General features: G+C 43.1%; 1 protein-coding gene across 1 annotated transcript in view; it reads left to right on the top strand.

Annotated features, from left to right (window-relative positions):
* Positions 1–1,547: 1,547 nt before the first annotated feature.
* Positions 1,548–17,903, top strand: part of LOC126175101 (folylpolyglutamate synthase, mitochondrial-like) — a 93,533-nt gene continuing 77,177 nt past the window's right edge. Inside the window, exons 1-3 of the mRNA XM_049921654.1 lie at positions 1,548–1,648; positions 1,741–1,868; positions 9,323–9,569. Coding sequence (XP_049777611.1) covers positions 1,595–1,648; positions 1,741–1,868; positions 9,323–9,569 — 429 coding nt within the window. The 5' untranslated portion in view covers positions 1,548–1,594. The remainder of the gene's footprint in view (positions 1,649–1,740; positions 1,869–9,322; positions 9,570–17,903) is intronic.

The raw sequence follows: 17,903 nt of genomic DNA, 5'->3' as shown, positions 1-17,903 counted from the left end.
AATTGAACCCTCCCAGTGTTGTAAATTCCCATGGTTATTTCAAGTTTGACTGTGATCTGTGACAATGTAACGTGAGTTACCGTATGTTGTAATGCAAGTTACCTGTTAATATTTATTTTATTGGAGATTAAATGTTCGGAACTTTGTTAAAACACCTTCTGGTATTGAGTGTAAATCTTATAAGAAATGTTCACATAAAACAGAGCATACTATTGTATTTTCTTTATCACATGCAAAAGCCATTTCTTGGAAATGTAACGTGAGTTACCAAGAATAATTATCAAATTTGGTTTTATAAATATAGTAATGTAACAATTAATGTGATATAGGTTTACAGAGCATTCTGTATAAAGTATGTTTTGAGGTATAAAAATATTTAATAGAAACATTTCCTTCTGTTAATTGTCCATAACTTATAATATAAACATCACTTTGTAACATGAATCACCATGGAATGACCATTCTTCTGATTTTGTATTGAGTTGAGAAAACACAGGTTAGCAGCTGCATTTAACAAATTTAAACAGGGGCTAAGTACTTATTCAACAATCTCAATATAGAACTTAAAATCACACATTTTAAATGCACACAAACACAATTAAATGATGATTGCCAATTTTTAACTGTTCATAGAGTGTGCCACTAAAGCTTTAGTAAAACATTTGGTCCAGAGATGTTAATTGAGTAAATACTAACCACAGATTCTTTAAGAAGTTTGCACATAGGTGTTCCCGAGCTTGTTGCTAGGTGAGGACTCTTGTACAGCCTGAATGATTGCTGACAACATGGAGATGCAGACTTTGAGCAGAGATGTTAACATGTTGGTGACTAAAGACAGACTGCTGATATAATGCCTAATGGTTCTACTTACAGATGAGCACGTGGCTAACTGTCAGATATTGAAAATACATGTTGATTTACAGTGAGAAAAAGGTCAAAATTAGTGGCAGAGGAAACACAGTGACTCAATTAATAATCTGATTTACCTGTGTGTTAGATAACTCGAAAGTTGACAAAGTTATATACACCGTAGTGTTAATACCATGTATACTTCAATGGTTGTTCCCAGCTCAAACCAAATTTGGATGATTTACATAATTTGCTATGTTGAATAAATAGTAAACTGACATCTTCTCAGTTTATGTTGAAACCGACTTGAAATAATTCACTTGGATTTTATTGTGTAACTGGAGAATCTTTTATTTTAAAACAGCCTGTGAAAGCTAATAGCACACTCTAAATATTAGTGACAACTAGCCTCAGCATATACGTTGTGTAAAATTACTGTTGTTGAAGCTCTAAGTGCTAAAAGTGATCAGAGGTTGAAAGTTTTTTACATGACTGCAGAAATATATAACATATTACTGTAGTCACTGTGTGCATTTTTGCTGGCTTCTATCTAAAATTACTTTCATGTAAATCCCAGTCTGTGTGATCACTCATTGTCAGTTGTTATTATGTCATACATGATAAGATATTTGACTGAGCTGTGAGCATCAATTACACAACTGTTGATATCAGTGATGTTTTTTCCTCCGAGTGCTGTACTTTGAATCAGTGATATGATGCTTTTATTTCTTTCATTTGCCTTATAATGGTGTGCAGACAAGAAACAGAGGCATCTCACAATGTACGGAATAGGTTTGATGTAAGATTTATGCTCTTGGTATCTTTCTTTGTTTCTGTTTTAATAATAAGTGGTATTGTTTTTATTTTATTGGACTTGAATTTCCTGTGCAGGAAGCTGTGAAGACCCTAAATTCTCTGCAGACAAGTGCAGCATTACTTCAGGAGTACAGAAAGAAAGGTTCACGAACTCATTCTGAACAGAGACAGAACATTGAAGACACGAAAAAGTATTTAATAAGGTCAGACAAGTACAAAATTCTTGCTAGATGCTATGATATTACTTTTCAATATTTTGAGTTTGGAAAGTATGATTTGATAAAATATTTTAAGTTATGTGCTGGAATGCATCTTATTTTCTGGGTTAACGTTTTACCTGGTACAGGTCTCGTTTTGTGATGGCCTGTATGTAGTAAACAAGGAAACTGTGTAGGCAGCTACACATTTCTCTCCTTCATATTTTCCACAATGGTGGTGGTGGTGGTGGTGGTGGTGGTGATAACAGCAAATGATTTTCTTAATTCTGTGGCTGCAAAATGGATGGTGATAATGTGATGTAGTGCTGTTAAGCAGTGTAAATTTCTAGATTTCTAAAGCTTTATAAAGTTCTTCTCTCTCCCAAACATAATGTCGGATATGAAAATGTTACCATCATTTGTTACTATTGAAAGAACACTCTTAAAAGTTTGCAGATCAACAACTGATACCAAATACCCAAAATATCCTCTGCTTGCTTAGGCACAAACATACAACTCTCCCAACACTTCTGAATTGTGTCAAAAGCTTTTATAGATGTCCATGGTAATGTGACCAGGTCTCTCTGCATTAGGTATGTTTGTTACTTACACAACACAACACAATGTGCTCATCTTATTCCAGAATATCCGATTTAGCATTGTATTTAGTGATCAGACATTTATAGGCATGATACTAGCACATTTATGCCACTTTGTGAGAACTAGTTACAAAGACTGTTGGTGAATTTGTAGTCTCCTGAAGATATTCAGTTAGAACAAAACCGGTTTGTGATGTATTAAACGTACCTGAAATACAGCCGTAATGGTTTTTATTAATGTTTACTAAGATGTGTATCAAATGATATTGCGATGTGTCATGTACTGGTACCTGGCTCCTCTTAGTAGTATACATTTTTTGTGGTCAGGTATACATTCAAAGAACTTTACACAAACTTTGCAAAAAATGAACAGCCAACAGTAGTTAGTAAAAGTGCATTACGTGTTTCATTTAGATGCATGACTTATTAAAAGATAAACTAATTTCAAACATATGCAAATGTTAAATATAAATATTTCTACATAATAGCAAATTGTCATCTAGGATACAGTGAGTATGTGCATCAACAGATTGACTTATATTGATATTGTGACAACATGAAGTTTATTTATTTTTAGCAAGTTTCTGTTTTTGAATTTTGTCCTTTGGTCTAGTCTGAAATGTTCATTGTGACTCAGCAATGGAGAAATTTTTGGCATTTGGTTTTCTGATCTACTCCTGTTGTTTTGGTGCAATGAATACCTGGTCAAAGTATTTTCAGAAACACTGCTTAGTTAGCATAGCCCCCCACCCCCACCCCCTTTTTTTTTTTTTTTTTTTTTTTTTAGAAAAGTTAGCATATGGCACTTTGTGACTACTAATTTTTAATGATGATTATTTATTTCAGATTTTCAATTTTTAGTTTGAACCTGACAACATTGATAATATATAAATAAAAATATCCTTTGTGGTTGTATGTATCTTAATTTTCTAATTTTATCATTTTTGGCTACTTTCTAGGATTAGTCATATGAGCAAATAACTTAAAATACTGCAGTTGAAAAAATGACATCAATAATGAAATTAATATTATAAAAAGTGAATTTAGTGAATATTAGAGATTCATCTCTATCTTTCAGGTATTGTGGTAATCTACCTGTATCACTAATATTGAGGGGGTAACTATAAATTATTTGAGATGTAATGAGATTCTTGTGTATGCTGTAAAATTTTGTTTTGGAGTGTGAGGTATCTTCTCTCATTGACTCACTTACGTGTAAAATGGTAATTTCAAAATGTTGCAGCTCCCCCCCCCCCCCCCCCCCCCTTGCCCCTTGAATATATTTTTATGATGCCTTCATAATTCAATAAAAGGTGAGAGAAATGCCACTGAGCAAAATCTAATTGTTTTCAAAAGTGGGAATTGTTCTGGGATAAAATGAGAGAGCAGCATGCAGAGATAAAAAAAAACTGTTAGAGATGGATTGGTTTGGGTAGAAAGGAAGAATTTATGAGTAATATCTGCTAACCAGAGGAGACATGCATGAAGCAGCGGTGACAATGGCAGGTGCAATGCATTGTGGTCTTGAACTAAAATGCTGTTTGGTATTTGGTCATATTTGCAAGGACAGCAGTTGTAATGTCTACCTGACCATCATGTTTTAGATTTTCCACAATTTTCCTGCATCGCTTACGGCAGATATCGGGATGGTTCTTTTGAAAGGCCATGACCAGTTTGTATCTCCACTTAGAACTTGAGCTTCATCTCTAAGTGTAATAAGTAGGACATTAAATCCTAAGTTTGTTTCATTCCTCCTGCAGGTATTCAGCCAGGTGGGCAATGCTGTGCAAGAGCAGCCAAAGATCATTAAGACTTTGTGATTGTAGATCTCTTAAATGATGAACTTGATTAGTTTTTGCAACGTTGAGGTATTATGTGTCTGCTATTTGCTTCCTTTAAGTAAGAAATGTGTGAATAACTGTATACCTAACAGCATACAAAGGAGCTGATTCGCACCTTGGCATTCAGAAATAAATTAGTTATCATGTACATAGTGATGACAAAAATATTTTTAACTTGTGCATCCCTTGTGAATATCATATTAAGGGGTATGTTAGTTACCCACAAAATGTGATTAATTGGAAACAGGTATGTTGCAGGCAGTTAATAACTTGTAAAGTGGGCCACAGCTCTCCATAAAAGATACCTTTGTTTTTCTCTGTGAAGCTCAATGCCAGTACTAAAATCTGCTCCTCAGACTCAATGGGATGAAGATCATGTTGGGAAGATTGCTTTTATTCCTAAGTACATGGAGAAATGATTTCATTTGAAGGATTCCCTCATAAAGTAAGTTTCTAAACAGTTTCAGGTATGACTGCCATAATATATGTATTGAGAAATTACAAAGAAACAGTGTAATTGGCCAGTACTTACTTTCAGAAAGTGAAATTTGGTGCATTGCAGACAGAAGCAATTAAAATAGTAAAACAACAACAATGAAAGGATAGAGTGCTACTCAGCACATAGAGGAGATGTTGAATCACATACAGGCATGATGAAAAAGAATGCTAGAAACATTCAGGTTTGGACCTCAGTTCTTCATTGTTTGTGAAAAAAATTCATGTCATCACAACTCTCACACACATGGCCACTGTCGTGTCGTCTACATCTACATCAATACTCTACAAATCACATTTAAGTGCCTGACAGAGGATTAATCAAATCACCTTCACAATTCTCTATTATTCCAGTCTCGTATTGCGTGCAGAAAAAATGAACACCTATATCTTTCCATGCGAGCTCTGATTTCCCTTATTTTATTGTGGTGATCATTTCTCCCTATGTAGGTCCGCATCAACAAAACATGTTTACAGTCAGAGGAGAAAGTTCACGATTGAAATTTCATGAGAAGATTCTGCTACAACAAAAAACGCTTTTGCTTTAATGATGTCTACTCCAAATCCTGTATCATTTCAGTGACACTCTTTCCCTTATTTCGCAATAATACAAAACATGCTGCCCTTATTTGAACTTTTTCAATGTACTCCGTCAATCCTATCTGGTTAGGATCCCATACCACGCAGCAGTATTCTGAAAGAGGACGGACAGGCATAGTGTAGGCAGTCTCGTTAGTAGATCTTGCCTGCCAATAAAATGCAATCTTTGATTAGCCTTCCCCACAACATTTTCTGTGTGTTCTTTCCAATTTAAGTTTTACATAAATGTAATTTCATGCTATTTAGTTGAATTTACAGCCTTGAGATTTGACTGATTTATCATGTAACCGAAGTTTAACAGGTTCCTTTTAGCACTCCTGTGGATGACCTCACACTTTTTGTTATTTAGGGTCAATTGCCAATACTGATATCTTTTCTGAATCGTTTTGCAATTTGTTTTGATCTTCTGATGACTGTACTTGTTGATAAACGACAGTGCCATCTCCAAACAACCTAAGAGAGCTGCTCAGATTGTCTCACAAATCATTTACATAGGTAAGGAACAGCAAAGGGCCTATAACACTACCTTAGGGAACGCCAGAAATCACTTCTGTTTTATTTGATGACTTTTCGTCAGTTACTACTAACTGTGACCACTCTGACAGGAAATCACGAATCCAGTCACATAACTGAGACGGTGTGCAATTTCACTACAAGCTGCTTGTGTGGTACAGTGTCCAAAGCCATCCAGAAATGAGGAATCAATTTGAAATACCTTGTCAATAGCACTCAACACTTCATGCGAGTAAAGAGCTAGGTGTGTTTCAAAATAACGATCTTTTCGAAATGTGTGTTGAATGTGTGTCAGTGAGCCACTTACAGGCACTAAGGCCCAACTGCAATCTTGTCTGAGGTGAGCAGCATACATAACTGGAATGGGGGTATTGTAGGGCTGTGGAGGAGACATGGGATGGGGAGGGGAAAGATAGTAGGATAGGGGCTGGGGTGGGGAATGGAAAAATGTTAATGCAGCCTATTGGAGTGGTGTGCAGGGATGTGATAGGGACAGGTAGGTGCAGCATTGGGAGGCTGTGCTGAGATGACAGTGGCCGCGCGTGTGCGCGCGCGCGTGACCTGTGCTACTGTGAATTTTGTCAGCAATGTAAGGAAAAGATAGATAGCTACTTAGTGTAAAGATGGCACGTCAAGTTGGAGACAGGCACAGTTAAGACACTTACACATAAGCTTTCAGCCACAGCCTTTGTCAGAAAAAGAAAGAGAAACAGATACGCATTCATTCACACAGGTAAGCACACCCCACACCCTCCGCCCAACAGTTCCCACCACCTCTGTCCTATCATCTCCTCCCTGTTCTCATTTTCCACCCTCTTTGTGTGCCACCCGTTGCCAACACATCCACCCATGTTTCCACACTCCAAGCCATCGATCGCTGCTATCCCTCCTCTCTGGTGTCCTCTATTCGGGAGTCTGTTTCCACCATTACCCGCTCTGGACGTTCGGTGGTCTTTGTTTGGACGCCAGGTCACATTGGCATCCCGGGGAACAAACGTGTCGACAGGCTGGCCAAAGGGGCGATCGACGCCCCAGCTTTGGAGATCGGCCTCCCAGCTCGAGATCAGCAGTTGGTGTTGCGCCGTAAGGTGCTTGGGATGTGGGCTGCTGAGTGGCGTGGCCTGACATCCCCGAATAAACTGCAGGCTGTTAAGGAGACGACCGATGTGTGGCGCTCCTCCCTGCGGGCTTCTCGCAGGGACTCTGTTATCCTGTGTCGGCTCCGCATCGGCCATACATACCTGACGCACGGCCATCTTTTGCGTCAGGAGGATCCCCCCCTGTGTCGGTGTGGGTCCCGGCTGACGGTCGCCCACATTTTATTGGAGTGTCCCGGACTGCGCACCCTCCGGCAGTCTTTTAATCTCCCGGGCACTTTGCCCTTGGTTTTAAGCGACAATGCCTCCATGGCTGATGACGTTTTAAATTTTATCCGTGATGGTCCTTTTTATGGTTCCCTTTAGGGAGGTCCTGCTCCTTTCCCTTTGTGTGTCTCTTGTCCTCGAGTCTCTCATATTTGGTTGCAGATTTTAGTGTGTAGTCGGTTGGTTGACTCTTTCCCTTTTTTGCCGTCATGGTCAGTCAAGCAGTCTCCGGCCATCTTCTTTTCTTCTGTTTCTTTTTGTCTGGTGTTCATCTGTAGTCTTCGTGTCTGTAGTGTTCGTTACCACATTTGTGTTCTTTTAGGGCCTGGGGGGAGTCTCCTTCCCCTTGGGGTTTTACCTGCTTCGTGCATTTATGTCTCGCCTGTTTTTGGAATGGGGGACTGATGACCTTAGCTGTTTAGTCCCCCTTAAACATCCCAACAACCACCACCACCACCACCACACTCCTCTCCTTTTTCACTCCATCCCTCCCCCCCTCCCCACCTCCCAGCCCCACAGCCTCCCAATGCTGCACCTGTTGGGAGTATAGTCGCTGCACACTCCACCACACAGTGCTCTTCTCTCCCTCCACCCATACACTGCCATCTCTTCCTTTTGCCCACCACCTCCAGATTGCTGCTTCTGTTCCACACGACACTTTCATTCTGGTCTGAGTTGCCGGAGATGGTGGTCATGTGTGCGTGAGGTGTGTTTGCTTGTGTGAATGAATGGGTGTGTGTGTTTCTCTTCCTTTTTCTGATGAAGGCTGTGACTGAAAGTTGATGTGTAAGTGTCTTTTAATTCTGCCTGTTTGCAACTTAACTTGCCACCTTTATGGTAAATAGCAATCTATCTTTTCCTTATATTGTTGTTCTTTATAGTTTTAAGTATTTCTATTTGCAGTACTTGGAGTTTTGTGTATAAGGGTTTTTGTAAACTCATTGTTTCGATTTGTACTGAGGTAAGTCTGTGGGGCTTGTGGCCTTTGCCATTTCACGCTTCTAAGTAACAACCACAGCAACTATAGTTTGCCGTTACAGCTTTTGCCAGAATGTCAGGATTTGTGTTTGGAAATCCACAGTGCTTTTGACAGTGTTGACAAATTATGTTGGTAGTGACACCAATGGACCTTTACATGAGCTGACTGGGTGTTCCATGTGAATGTATTGAAATTGCACTTGCCAGCTACCATGATTATGAAAGATATCACAAGAAAACGATTACAGGAGTTACACATCGCCACATCTCGGTACATTGTACGTTGAAAAGTGTTTCAATATCTTCTCCCATTCTATAATGGCTCCAAGGAATTAATGTTGTTTTGTCCTACAGCTGAATTGGATATCTCCAGATTTCCTCTTTTTCAGCAGTGTACACCTTTCACAGATTGAATTTAGAGATGGTAAAATGTACTTATAGAAAATGGAATAGAATCTTCAGTGGATATTGATTAATGTATCTGGAACTAATCCACTGTACAACTGTTATTTATGGAGAACATTATACTGCAAAACAGCTGGATAATAATTTCAAGCTTTATGATGCAAAACGTTACCATGGCCAATTATAAACTAAGATCTTACATTCATCTTTTACATGCTACTCTTTATCATCGTCATCATCCATGCAATCTCCCACTGCTCCGAGGCACTCCTTGAAACTGCATATGGTTGTTGATTGCTCCAGAACAGTACTTATAAGAAGTATGATTTTCATTAGTAGGCATTGTTTGCTGTGTGACGCATGATGTATGCTTCAGCAAGAAGAAAAATATGCAAAACACAACAAGCAATGGAATAAAAAAAATTTGTGATCTGTAGCTTAGTGAGAGGGAGCAAATGAGAGAGAGAGAGAGAGAGAGAGAGAGAGAGAGAGAGAGAGAGAGAGAGAGAGAGGGAGGGGGGGGGGGGGGGGGAGAAACCATATGCTAAAATCAGGATTTGTTGAAGTTGTCACCAATGATGACACTTTTCTCTCGAAGACAATGTTTTGGCATTACTTTAAATGTATATTAAACTTGTTGTGACCAGTTACTCTGATCTTTACAGGTCTGGTGTGACTTTGGAACAGCTAGATACGCTTAGAGCAATCCATGTCGCTGGTACAAAGGGGAAGGGGTCTGTTTGTGCCTTTTGTGATTCGCTTCTCAGGCAGTATGGACTTAAAACTGGCTTCTTCTCATCGCCTCATCTGGTGGCGGTGCGGGAGAGGATTAGAATTAATGGAAAGCCCCTCAGTCAAGAGGACTTTACACAGCACTTCTGGAATGTCTATAATAAACTGCATCTCCAGAAGGTAAGTTAAAATGGCCTCATTTTAATTATTTTCCTTGAAACTTTTGCATATCCTAATTTTTATATGTAGTAATGAGGTAAATAGTTATCGCAGTATCTACTTAATGCGACCAGACTTTATTTTCTTTGAAACTTTTGCATATCCTAATTTTTATATGTAGTAATGAGGTAAATAGTTATCGCAGTATCTACTTAATGCGACCAAACTAAGTTCATTATTGTGTTTGAGAGATACTGTTGCTTCATTCAATTGCTGAGTACGGGCATGGCGACCCGGGGTCCTGAGCTGGGGGACTGGTCAGCACTGCCAGTCTCTTGTCACCGTAACCCCCGGACATGCTTCAGCAGAACCACCGCATGGTGCGGCGGTGGAATGTTGTGTGCTGTGGGGAATGGTAATCTTGGCTTGACCGCCTGGATTGTGAGGAAGGTAAACCTCTATAAAAACCCCTCAATCTTACAGTGTGCTGCGTGCCTATAAGATGCATGGCTGTTGGGGTGGAACAGTCGCAAGCGGGCACCTCTGGGGCACCTGCCGCATCCCAGTTGTATAAGGCTTACTCAGGCACGCGGGGCTCTGTCTGAGCGGACCTTTAGTTCCCTAGCTGCTCATGGGACCACAATGAACCCTTCGACCTCTACATTTCCCCCTACCAGTGGATTGGGTGGGCCACTGGTAGGAAAACACACCCCATCGAAAAAGCGACTTCGTGCTGCCAGTCCTCCAGCGCCTGGTGTTACTAGAGATTTATCAGACTGTCGTAACAGAGCACATGCTGATAACCAGAATGTGTTTTTGATTGTCAAACGGAAGGAAGGTAGCTTTGAGAGTGTTTCTCCCTTTTACATCCACAAGGGTCTTGAGGGAATTGCAGGAACACTGAAATCTGTGAAGCGACTGCGCAATGGGACTCTGTTAGTTGAAACTTCTAGTTCCTGTCAAGTCACTTCTCTTCGGAATGCAACCTGTCTCGGAGAGTACGCTATCGAGACCGAGCTCCACTCCACTTTGAACTATAGTAAGGGTGTTGTGACCATGTAGGGACTTGGTGCATATCCTCAAGGACAACTTGAAATCTGAGTGGGCTGACGAAGGTATTGTAGACGTGCAGCATATTATGAAACGAGTCGATGGGGACCTAGTCAAATCCAACTCGTTTATCCTCACGTTCAATTACCCGAGACTCCCCGAGCATGTTAAAGCGGGGTTTCTTACGGTTTGCCAGTACGGCCATATTTCCCCAACCCAATGCGCTGTTTTAAATGTCAGCGCTTTGGGCATACTACGTTAGGGTGCAATGGATAGCCACTTCTGGTAAATGTGGTCAGCCTGCCCATGAAGGAGCCGATTGTTCATCGCCTGTGAAGTGCGTGAATTGCTCTGGGAGTCACCCTGTCTGGAGCCGGGTCTACCCCATCTATCTCGAGGAACGGAAGATACAGGAGATCAAAACATCTAAGCGCATCCCTGTGGTGAGGCAAGAAGCTCTTTAAGGCCATGCAGCCTCCTGTGTTTACAACATCTTTTGCTTCCGCTCTGCAGAAACTGGTACAGTTGGCTACTGTTGCTACACAAACGGATGTTGCTAGTGTCAGCACTAATACCTGCGTTTGCCAGTGCACTTGTGCTGCTGTGGTTGTTTTGCAACCTGCAGCTCTCCCCATAACTGCGGACAAGGCCGTGGTTGATGACATTGGGGTACTTCCTGCCCCTCACAATATGGCACCTTCTGCTCAGGCGAGTAAAGCTCCAACTGTTGACAAGGTTCTGCATTCTAAGCCCCCCAAGACGAAGACGCCGAAGGTGAAGGTTTTGCCACCTGAGGAGACTAGTCAGGGTCAGTCCGATGACGATGCCATCTTACTGTCTGACATCTCCCTTGGGTCGCCATCGGAGCTGATGGACATTGATGTCGACCGGGGGCGATATTCTCGCCCCAGGAATAAATCTCTGGCCAGTACGGGCTCTCCTCCAAAGCACAGAGGCAGGGTGAAAATTCAGCCACCATGATCACTGGCTCCCATATTACAGTGGAACCTGAATGGGTTCAGGATGCGTGTGGCCAAATTACAACTCCTTGTACGAGAGCGCCCCTTGTGCTTATGTCTCCAAGAGACACATTTTTGGGCCACTGATGCTCCTTCTTTACGGGGCCATACCGTGTATCGAAAAGATGATCTGATGGGGGAAAGGGCAAAGGGTGGTGTTGCGGTTTTTGTCCGTGACATGCACCAGTCATCTGAGCTCCCTCTCGTTATGGACTTGCAACCAGTTGCAGTTGACCTTCTTGTGGGGCAGAGGCTCACAATCTGTTCCGTTTACCTACCGCCTCAAGATGCAATAGACTCTGAGGCTCTCACAGACCTTATTAGCCAACTCCCCCGCCCATTTCTCCTTCTGGGGGACTTCAATGCTCATAATGTCTTATGGGGCTCTACGACTACTTGCCCCAGGGGTCGCATTCCGAAAAGCCTCATGGCATCCGAAGAACTGTGCATCCTCAACTCTGGTGCTCCCACTCATTTCTGTACTGCTTCTGGGTCGTCGTCAACTATTGACCTTTCCTTTTGCTCTCCAGCACTCGCGGATTCTGCTCTGTGGGAGGTTGCCGCTGACCTCCATTCTAGTGACCACTTTCCCCTTTGGATTCGCCTCCTAAATGAGATTGTGGCATTACCAGTGCCGCCCAGGTGGCACCTCTGCAGAGCTGACTGGACACTTTTCAGCCATTTAGCTGTTTTGGAACACCGTGCCAGCATCCACGAATGGGTCGACCATGTTACAGCCGTGATCTCCCATGCTGCTGAATTGTCGATCCCACGGTCCTCAAGTCATCCCAAGAGGCGTCCTGTCCCTTGGTGGACCACTGAGTGCCGCTCAGCCATCCGAGCCCGCCGTGCAGCTCTGCGCCGCTTCAAGTGCCGTCCCTCAGCTGACAATCTTGCGGCCTTTTGGGTGGCAAGGGCCAAGGCGCGGCGAGTGATTAAAGAGAGCAAACGACCGTCATGGCAATCGTTCTTGAACTCCATCTCCAGCTCCACTAGTTCTACGAAAGTATGGGAAGCCATCAGAAGGATTTCCGGGAAACGCAGCCAACTACCTGTCACGGCATTGCTGCATCAGGGTTGTCTACTCACGGCGCCGAGAGACATTGCCCAGACACTGGCCATGCATTTTGTGGAATCTACTGCCACTATTAACTGTGATCCAGATTTCTGCTGCGACCGCACTGCCATCGAGAGGGATCACTTGGACTTCCGGTCTCCAAATTCTGAACCCTACAACTGCCCCTTCACAATGTGGGAACTGTATTCGGCGCTGTCTATGGCTCATGATACTGTGCCAGGTGATGATCAAATCCTGTACAGCATGCTGCAGCACTTGTTGCTGCCATCCAAGGAAGTTCTCCTGTATTGTTTTAATATGATATGGTAGTGCGGCACGTTCCCTGACTCATGGAGGGAGGCGATTTTGATTCCCCTCCTCAAACCAGGGAAACCGAATGCATCCCAGTAGTTATCGGAGTATTGCTTTCACGAGCTGTGTCGGGAAGACAGTGGAACGCATGGTCAACCGTCGCCTGGTTTGGCTGCTCGAGACCAGGCAGCTCCTTAGCCACTCTCAGTGTGGCTTTCGGAGATGTCGTTCAACTATAGACAACTTGACCCTGCTTGAGGCGGCCATCCAGCAGGCCTTCCTACGTAACCAGCATTGTTTAGGTGTATTCTTTGACATTAATAAGGCATATGACACTACTTGGCACCGCCTTATCCTCAATCAACTCCATCAGTGGGGCTTTCGTGGCCATCTCCCCATCTTCATTCGGTCCTTTCTTTCCCGCAGCCTCTTTCGATATCGGGTTGGTAATGTGCTATCTGATTTGTACGTGCAGGAGAATGGTGTTCCTCAGGGAAGCGTTTTAAGTGTCACCCTCTTTGCCATCGCCATTAACAGTATCACATCCACTATCCGGAATCCGGCCAAGTGCTCCTTGTTTGTGGACAATTTTGCTGTTTTCTGTTCTTCCTCCAGTCTTGTCACTGCTAGTCGGCAATTGCAGCTGACGATAAAGCGATTAGAGGCATGGACTGCGAAGACGGTTTTTACCTTTTCTGCAGACAAATGTGTGTGTGTTCATTTTTATCGTTCTCGACGTCTTTTTACCTCCCCTGAATTGCATCTGAGGGCCACCATTCTTCCTTTTAGAGACACTGTGAGGTTCCTGGGCCTCACTTTTGATTCCAAGTTGTCATGGTTGCTGCACCTTAAAGACCTCAAGGTGCGGGCCCTGAAGGTGCTGAATATTTTGAAGTGTCTGAGTCATCGGTCCTGGGGAGCAGATCGGGCGCGTCTGCTGCAGTTTTATAGGGCTTTTGTCTGGTCGCATCTTGACTATGGATGCACCGTGTATGGGTCAGCGAGGTCTGCGTATCTGAAGATTCTTGACGCAGTACACCATGAGGGTATCAGGCTCGCCACTGGTGCCTTCCGTACCAGTCCCATCCCCAGCCTGTGTGCAGAGGCAGGGGAACCGCCGCTCGCCATCCGGCAGAAACTCCTCATGGTGCGGCGGGTGTGTCAATTCCTTGCCTGTCATACCTCTCCTGCGTACCCTTCTGTTGCCCGACCGCCTATGGAACGTCTCTTTTCCAGTCGCCCCAGGGCAACGAGACCATTTGGGATTCGTGCCAAGCATTTGCTTGAGTCCCTTGGTGTGGAGCGTGTGGCACCCCAACTCCAGGGTTTTACCCGTCTGCCTCCCTGGTTGCTCCAGAGGCCCAGCGTCATTTTAGACTTGTCAGAGTACCGGAGGAGCTGCACTCCTGCGTTTGTTTTTACCTCCTTATTTTACGATATTTTAAACCGGCATCCCGACCATGTACCGGTATTTATGGATGGCTCTAAACAGGGGGACTCTGTTGGTTGTGCTGTTGTTTTCCCTGATCGAGTCGTCAAGTTACGGCTTCCTGCGGCGTTTACCATCTTTGATGCCAAATTGTTTGCGATCTTGCGGGCATTGGAGCAGATGAGATGTGTTCCCAGTCTTAAGTTTCTCATCTGTTCTGACTCCCTGAGTGCCCTTCAGACCATGCAACATTTGTACCCAGCGGATACGGTCATCCAGAACATCCACGATGCCCTACTCCACCTGCATCGGCAGGGGAAGGAGGTTTTTTTCTGCTGGGTGCCGGGGCACGTGGGTATTAGGGGAAACAAACTGGCGGATGTGGCTGCCAAAGATGCATGTTCCCTCCCTCACGTTGTTGAATGTGCCGTCCCCCTCCATGCTGTTACCTCCCTTTTGCGTTTTCGTGTTATATGTCAATGGGGAGAAGAGTGGTTGGCAGTTGGTGAAAATAAGCTGCGTTTTGTCAAGGCCACCACGCGACCATGGCGTACGTCCTACCAGTCGTGCAGGCGGGATGAGGTTCTCCTCACTCGCCTCCGCATCGGGCACAGTCCCTTAATGCATGGTTTTTTACTCTGGCGGGAGGACCCCCCAATCTGCAGTGCTTGTGGCATCCAGATTACTGTCCGCCACATTTTACTTGACTGTCCTTTATTCTCTGACCAGAGGGCAGTGGTTTCCTTGCCACTGGATTTGGCCTCTATTTTGCAAGAAGACGCAACAACTGTGGTTAAGGTCTTACGGTTTTGTGTCCTGTCCAATTTGTTGCCTCAGATTTTAAGGAGAGGATTTTAATGTACTGCTGGGTGACTGACTCACCCAGGCTTTAGGTAAGAGGTCTGCCAGTCACGATTACCTACTTGTTTCACTTCAATTTCTGTTCTCTTTTCCTTGTGTTTCCTTTCCTTTTTAGTGCGTTTCTTCTCCTCTTGTTTTGCCTCTGTATGCGAGGATTTGGAACTGCGTCAGGTCTGTGTCTTTTAGCCGTTCTCCTTGTTCGCTGTCCATCTTCGTCCCTTCACCGCACGTGTTCCTGTTTCTATGCGTTTGGGCGCTGATGACCACGCTGTTTAGCGCCCGAAAACCTCAAACCACACACACCACACACACACACACACACACACACACACACACACACACACACACACGCGCGCTTCATTCAATTGTTTTACATTCCCTGTCACAGAAGAAGGGGAAAAATTGTGACTAATGTAACCTTAGTTTCACAAGCTCCCACAATGTAGATGGAAGTAAGTGGTGCTCAGCACACACAGAATAGGCCACTGCTTTATGACCCAAAGCTTCCTTTTTAACACTTTGGAGACCAGCCACTTAGAATAATGTTGGGCCTAGGAAACTGGCCATTTTTACTGTTATTTAAAACATTGCTGGCACATAGATAATTTAAGAGTAATACATACTAAAAAAAATCAGAGTTCAAGATTCATTTTTCATATTTACTGTAGTTCTTTGATAGATTATAAACTGTAAAATACTGATGACAGAAAGTATAACTATCCTTTCAAGAAAAAAGTTCAAGGTCAGTTATTGAGCAAGTTCTTCCTCTTGAGCTTCCAAAAATTTCTCATTCACTCAACATATGCATTGTATTTGTACCAGAATTACACTAAACTGAGAAACTGAATGAGTATGCACACGAAATTATGTCAGTGTGATCACAGTCGGCTCTGCCATTCATGACAGCAGCTGTTATGTTTGGTACTGTTTCTCTCAAAATAATTCTAGAAATTGACACCAGCAGGCAGCAACAGTCAAGGGACAGTTTGCAAGATGTCCGTACATTGTGTTCATATTAAATCAGTCCAGTTTTTAAGAAGTAGGTGGCTTGCGCATTGAGAAAATTGCGGTCTGACCTGTACTCGGGCACGATCTTTATAACACAATGTTGTAGCCCGAGCTACGCTCGGGCTCGATCTCCAAAGTATTAAACAGGAATGCTAACCAGTATGCAATGTGTACAGTGCAACATGTATACCTATAATTGTTACTAGGCAGGTTTTATTTGTTGGGAATAGAGCAGCCTTGTTGTTGGGGTCCCTCCAAAATTATGCACAGTGCTGATCTCCACATGCCCAGTGTGTTTGGTACACAGACCCATGCGTGTGGTTCTGAAGACTCTGCAGCCAAGTGCAACTCGCCGGCAGTCCGGCCACGTTGACATGCTTTGCTGGCCTGTCATGAGCTCGCTGAGTTGGTCACTCACCATGCCACTCTACAAAGTCCTTACATATCCTCCTTTATTTTTAGTTTCAGTAACTATGCAGGGACAGGTTGGCAATGGTTTCAGTGAATGTTAGAGCCTCCATGCTTCAGTGTAGTCCCAGTGTATTCATATTTTATTAGTTCCAGACATTTACAAGATATATATTTCTTGTGTTATATGGGTATATGGCAGCAATAAGAATTATAAATCATTAATATGAATATTTCTTTTTTTACTTCCAAATAGTGAAAACGAAGCATACGATGACAGAATTAATATAATTGCCATCTTATAGGATGAAACCACTGATAATCGCAATGCAAGAATCCATTGATGCACGGTAGGAATCAAGTAGAACATAACACCAAAGTCATATTTTCTGTCCGTAAGTTTTGGACAGTTGCAGACAAGACGCATAGTGCGACGCAACACAGGTAATGGGCTAGAGTGCTTGATGGTGTGATGGAAGGGCACAGTGCAGTAGGCTCTCCTGCTAGCCCTCTGCCTGTGGAACTCAGCTTGCTAGGTGAGCCAGCTTGGGCAAGCTGAAACTTGCACTGTTGATGACCATAGCCTCCTCACTAAGGTGTTAAGAGGAAATATTAATGTGTAGCAGAGTGGCTGTCTCACCCAGTTTTCTTACCAAGTGAGCAGCCAGGTACATTAATAAGAAGTGATATTCAGTCCTTCATCTCTTAGCTTTGCTTACATTCACTGTGAATTTTATTAATTACCTTGATCTCCTACTATTTCTGCCTCCCACACTTCCTTCCATTTCAAAATTAACTATTCCTCGGTGTGTCAGGATGAGTCCTATCAACCTATCCCTTCATTTAGTCAAATTTTACCATATTTCTCCTAAACCAGATCAAGCCGTAAATACAGTAAGCAGGTTTTAGTAGATATACTGAGGTGAAGAGGCTTACTAATGGGGAGAGCTGCATCAAACCAGTCTTTGAACTGAAGGCCGCAACAGTAATGATACTATGAGAATGGAAATAAAAGTGTTTAGAAGTTGTCTCCATTATGCATTATTATTTACATCAACATCTACATGATTACTCTGCGTTTCACAGTTAAGTACTTGGCAGAGGGTTCATGAATGATCGTTTCTCCCTATGTAGGTGGGTGCCAGCAAAATATTTTAAAACTTTGGGGAGAAAGTTGATGATTGAAATTTCATGAGAAGATCCTGTCGCAA

This window comes from Schistocerca cancellata, chromosome 3 (genome assembly GCF_023864275.1).
Source record: "Schistocerca cancellata isolate TAMUIC-IGC-003103 chromosome 3, iqSchCanc2.1, whole genome shotgun sequence".
NCBI classification, from domain to species: domain Eukaryota; kingdom Metazoa; phylum Arthropoda; class Insecta; order Orthoptera; family Acrididae; genus Schistocerca; species Schistocerca cancellata.
Note: the sequence above shows the minus strand (reverse complement) of the source record. Positions and strands in the feature narration are given on the sequence as shown.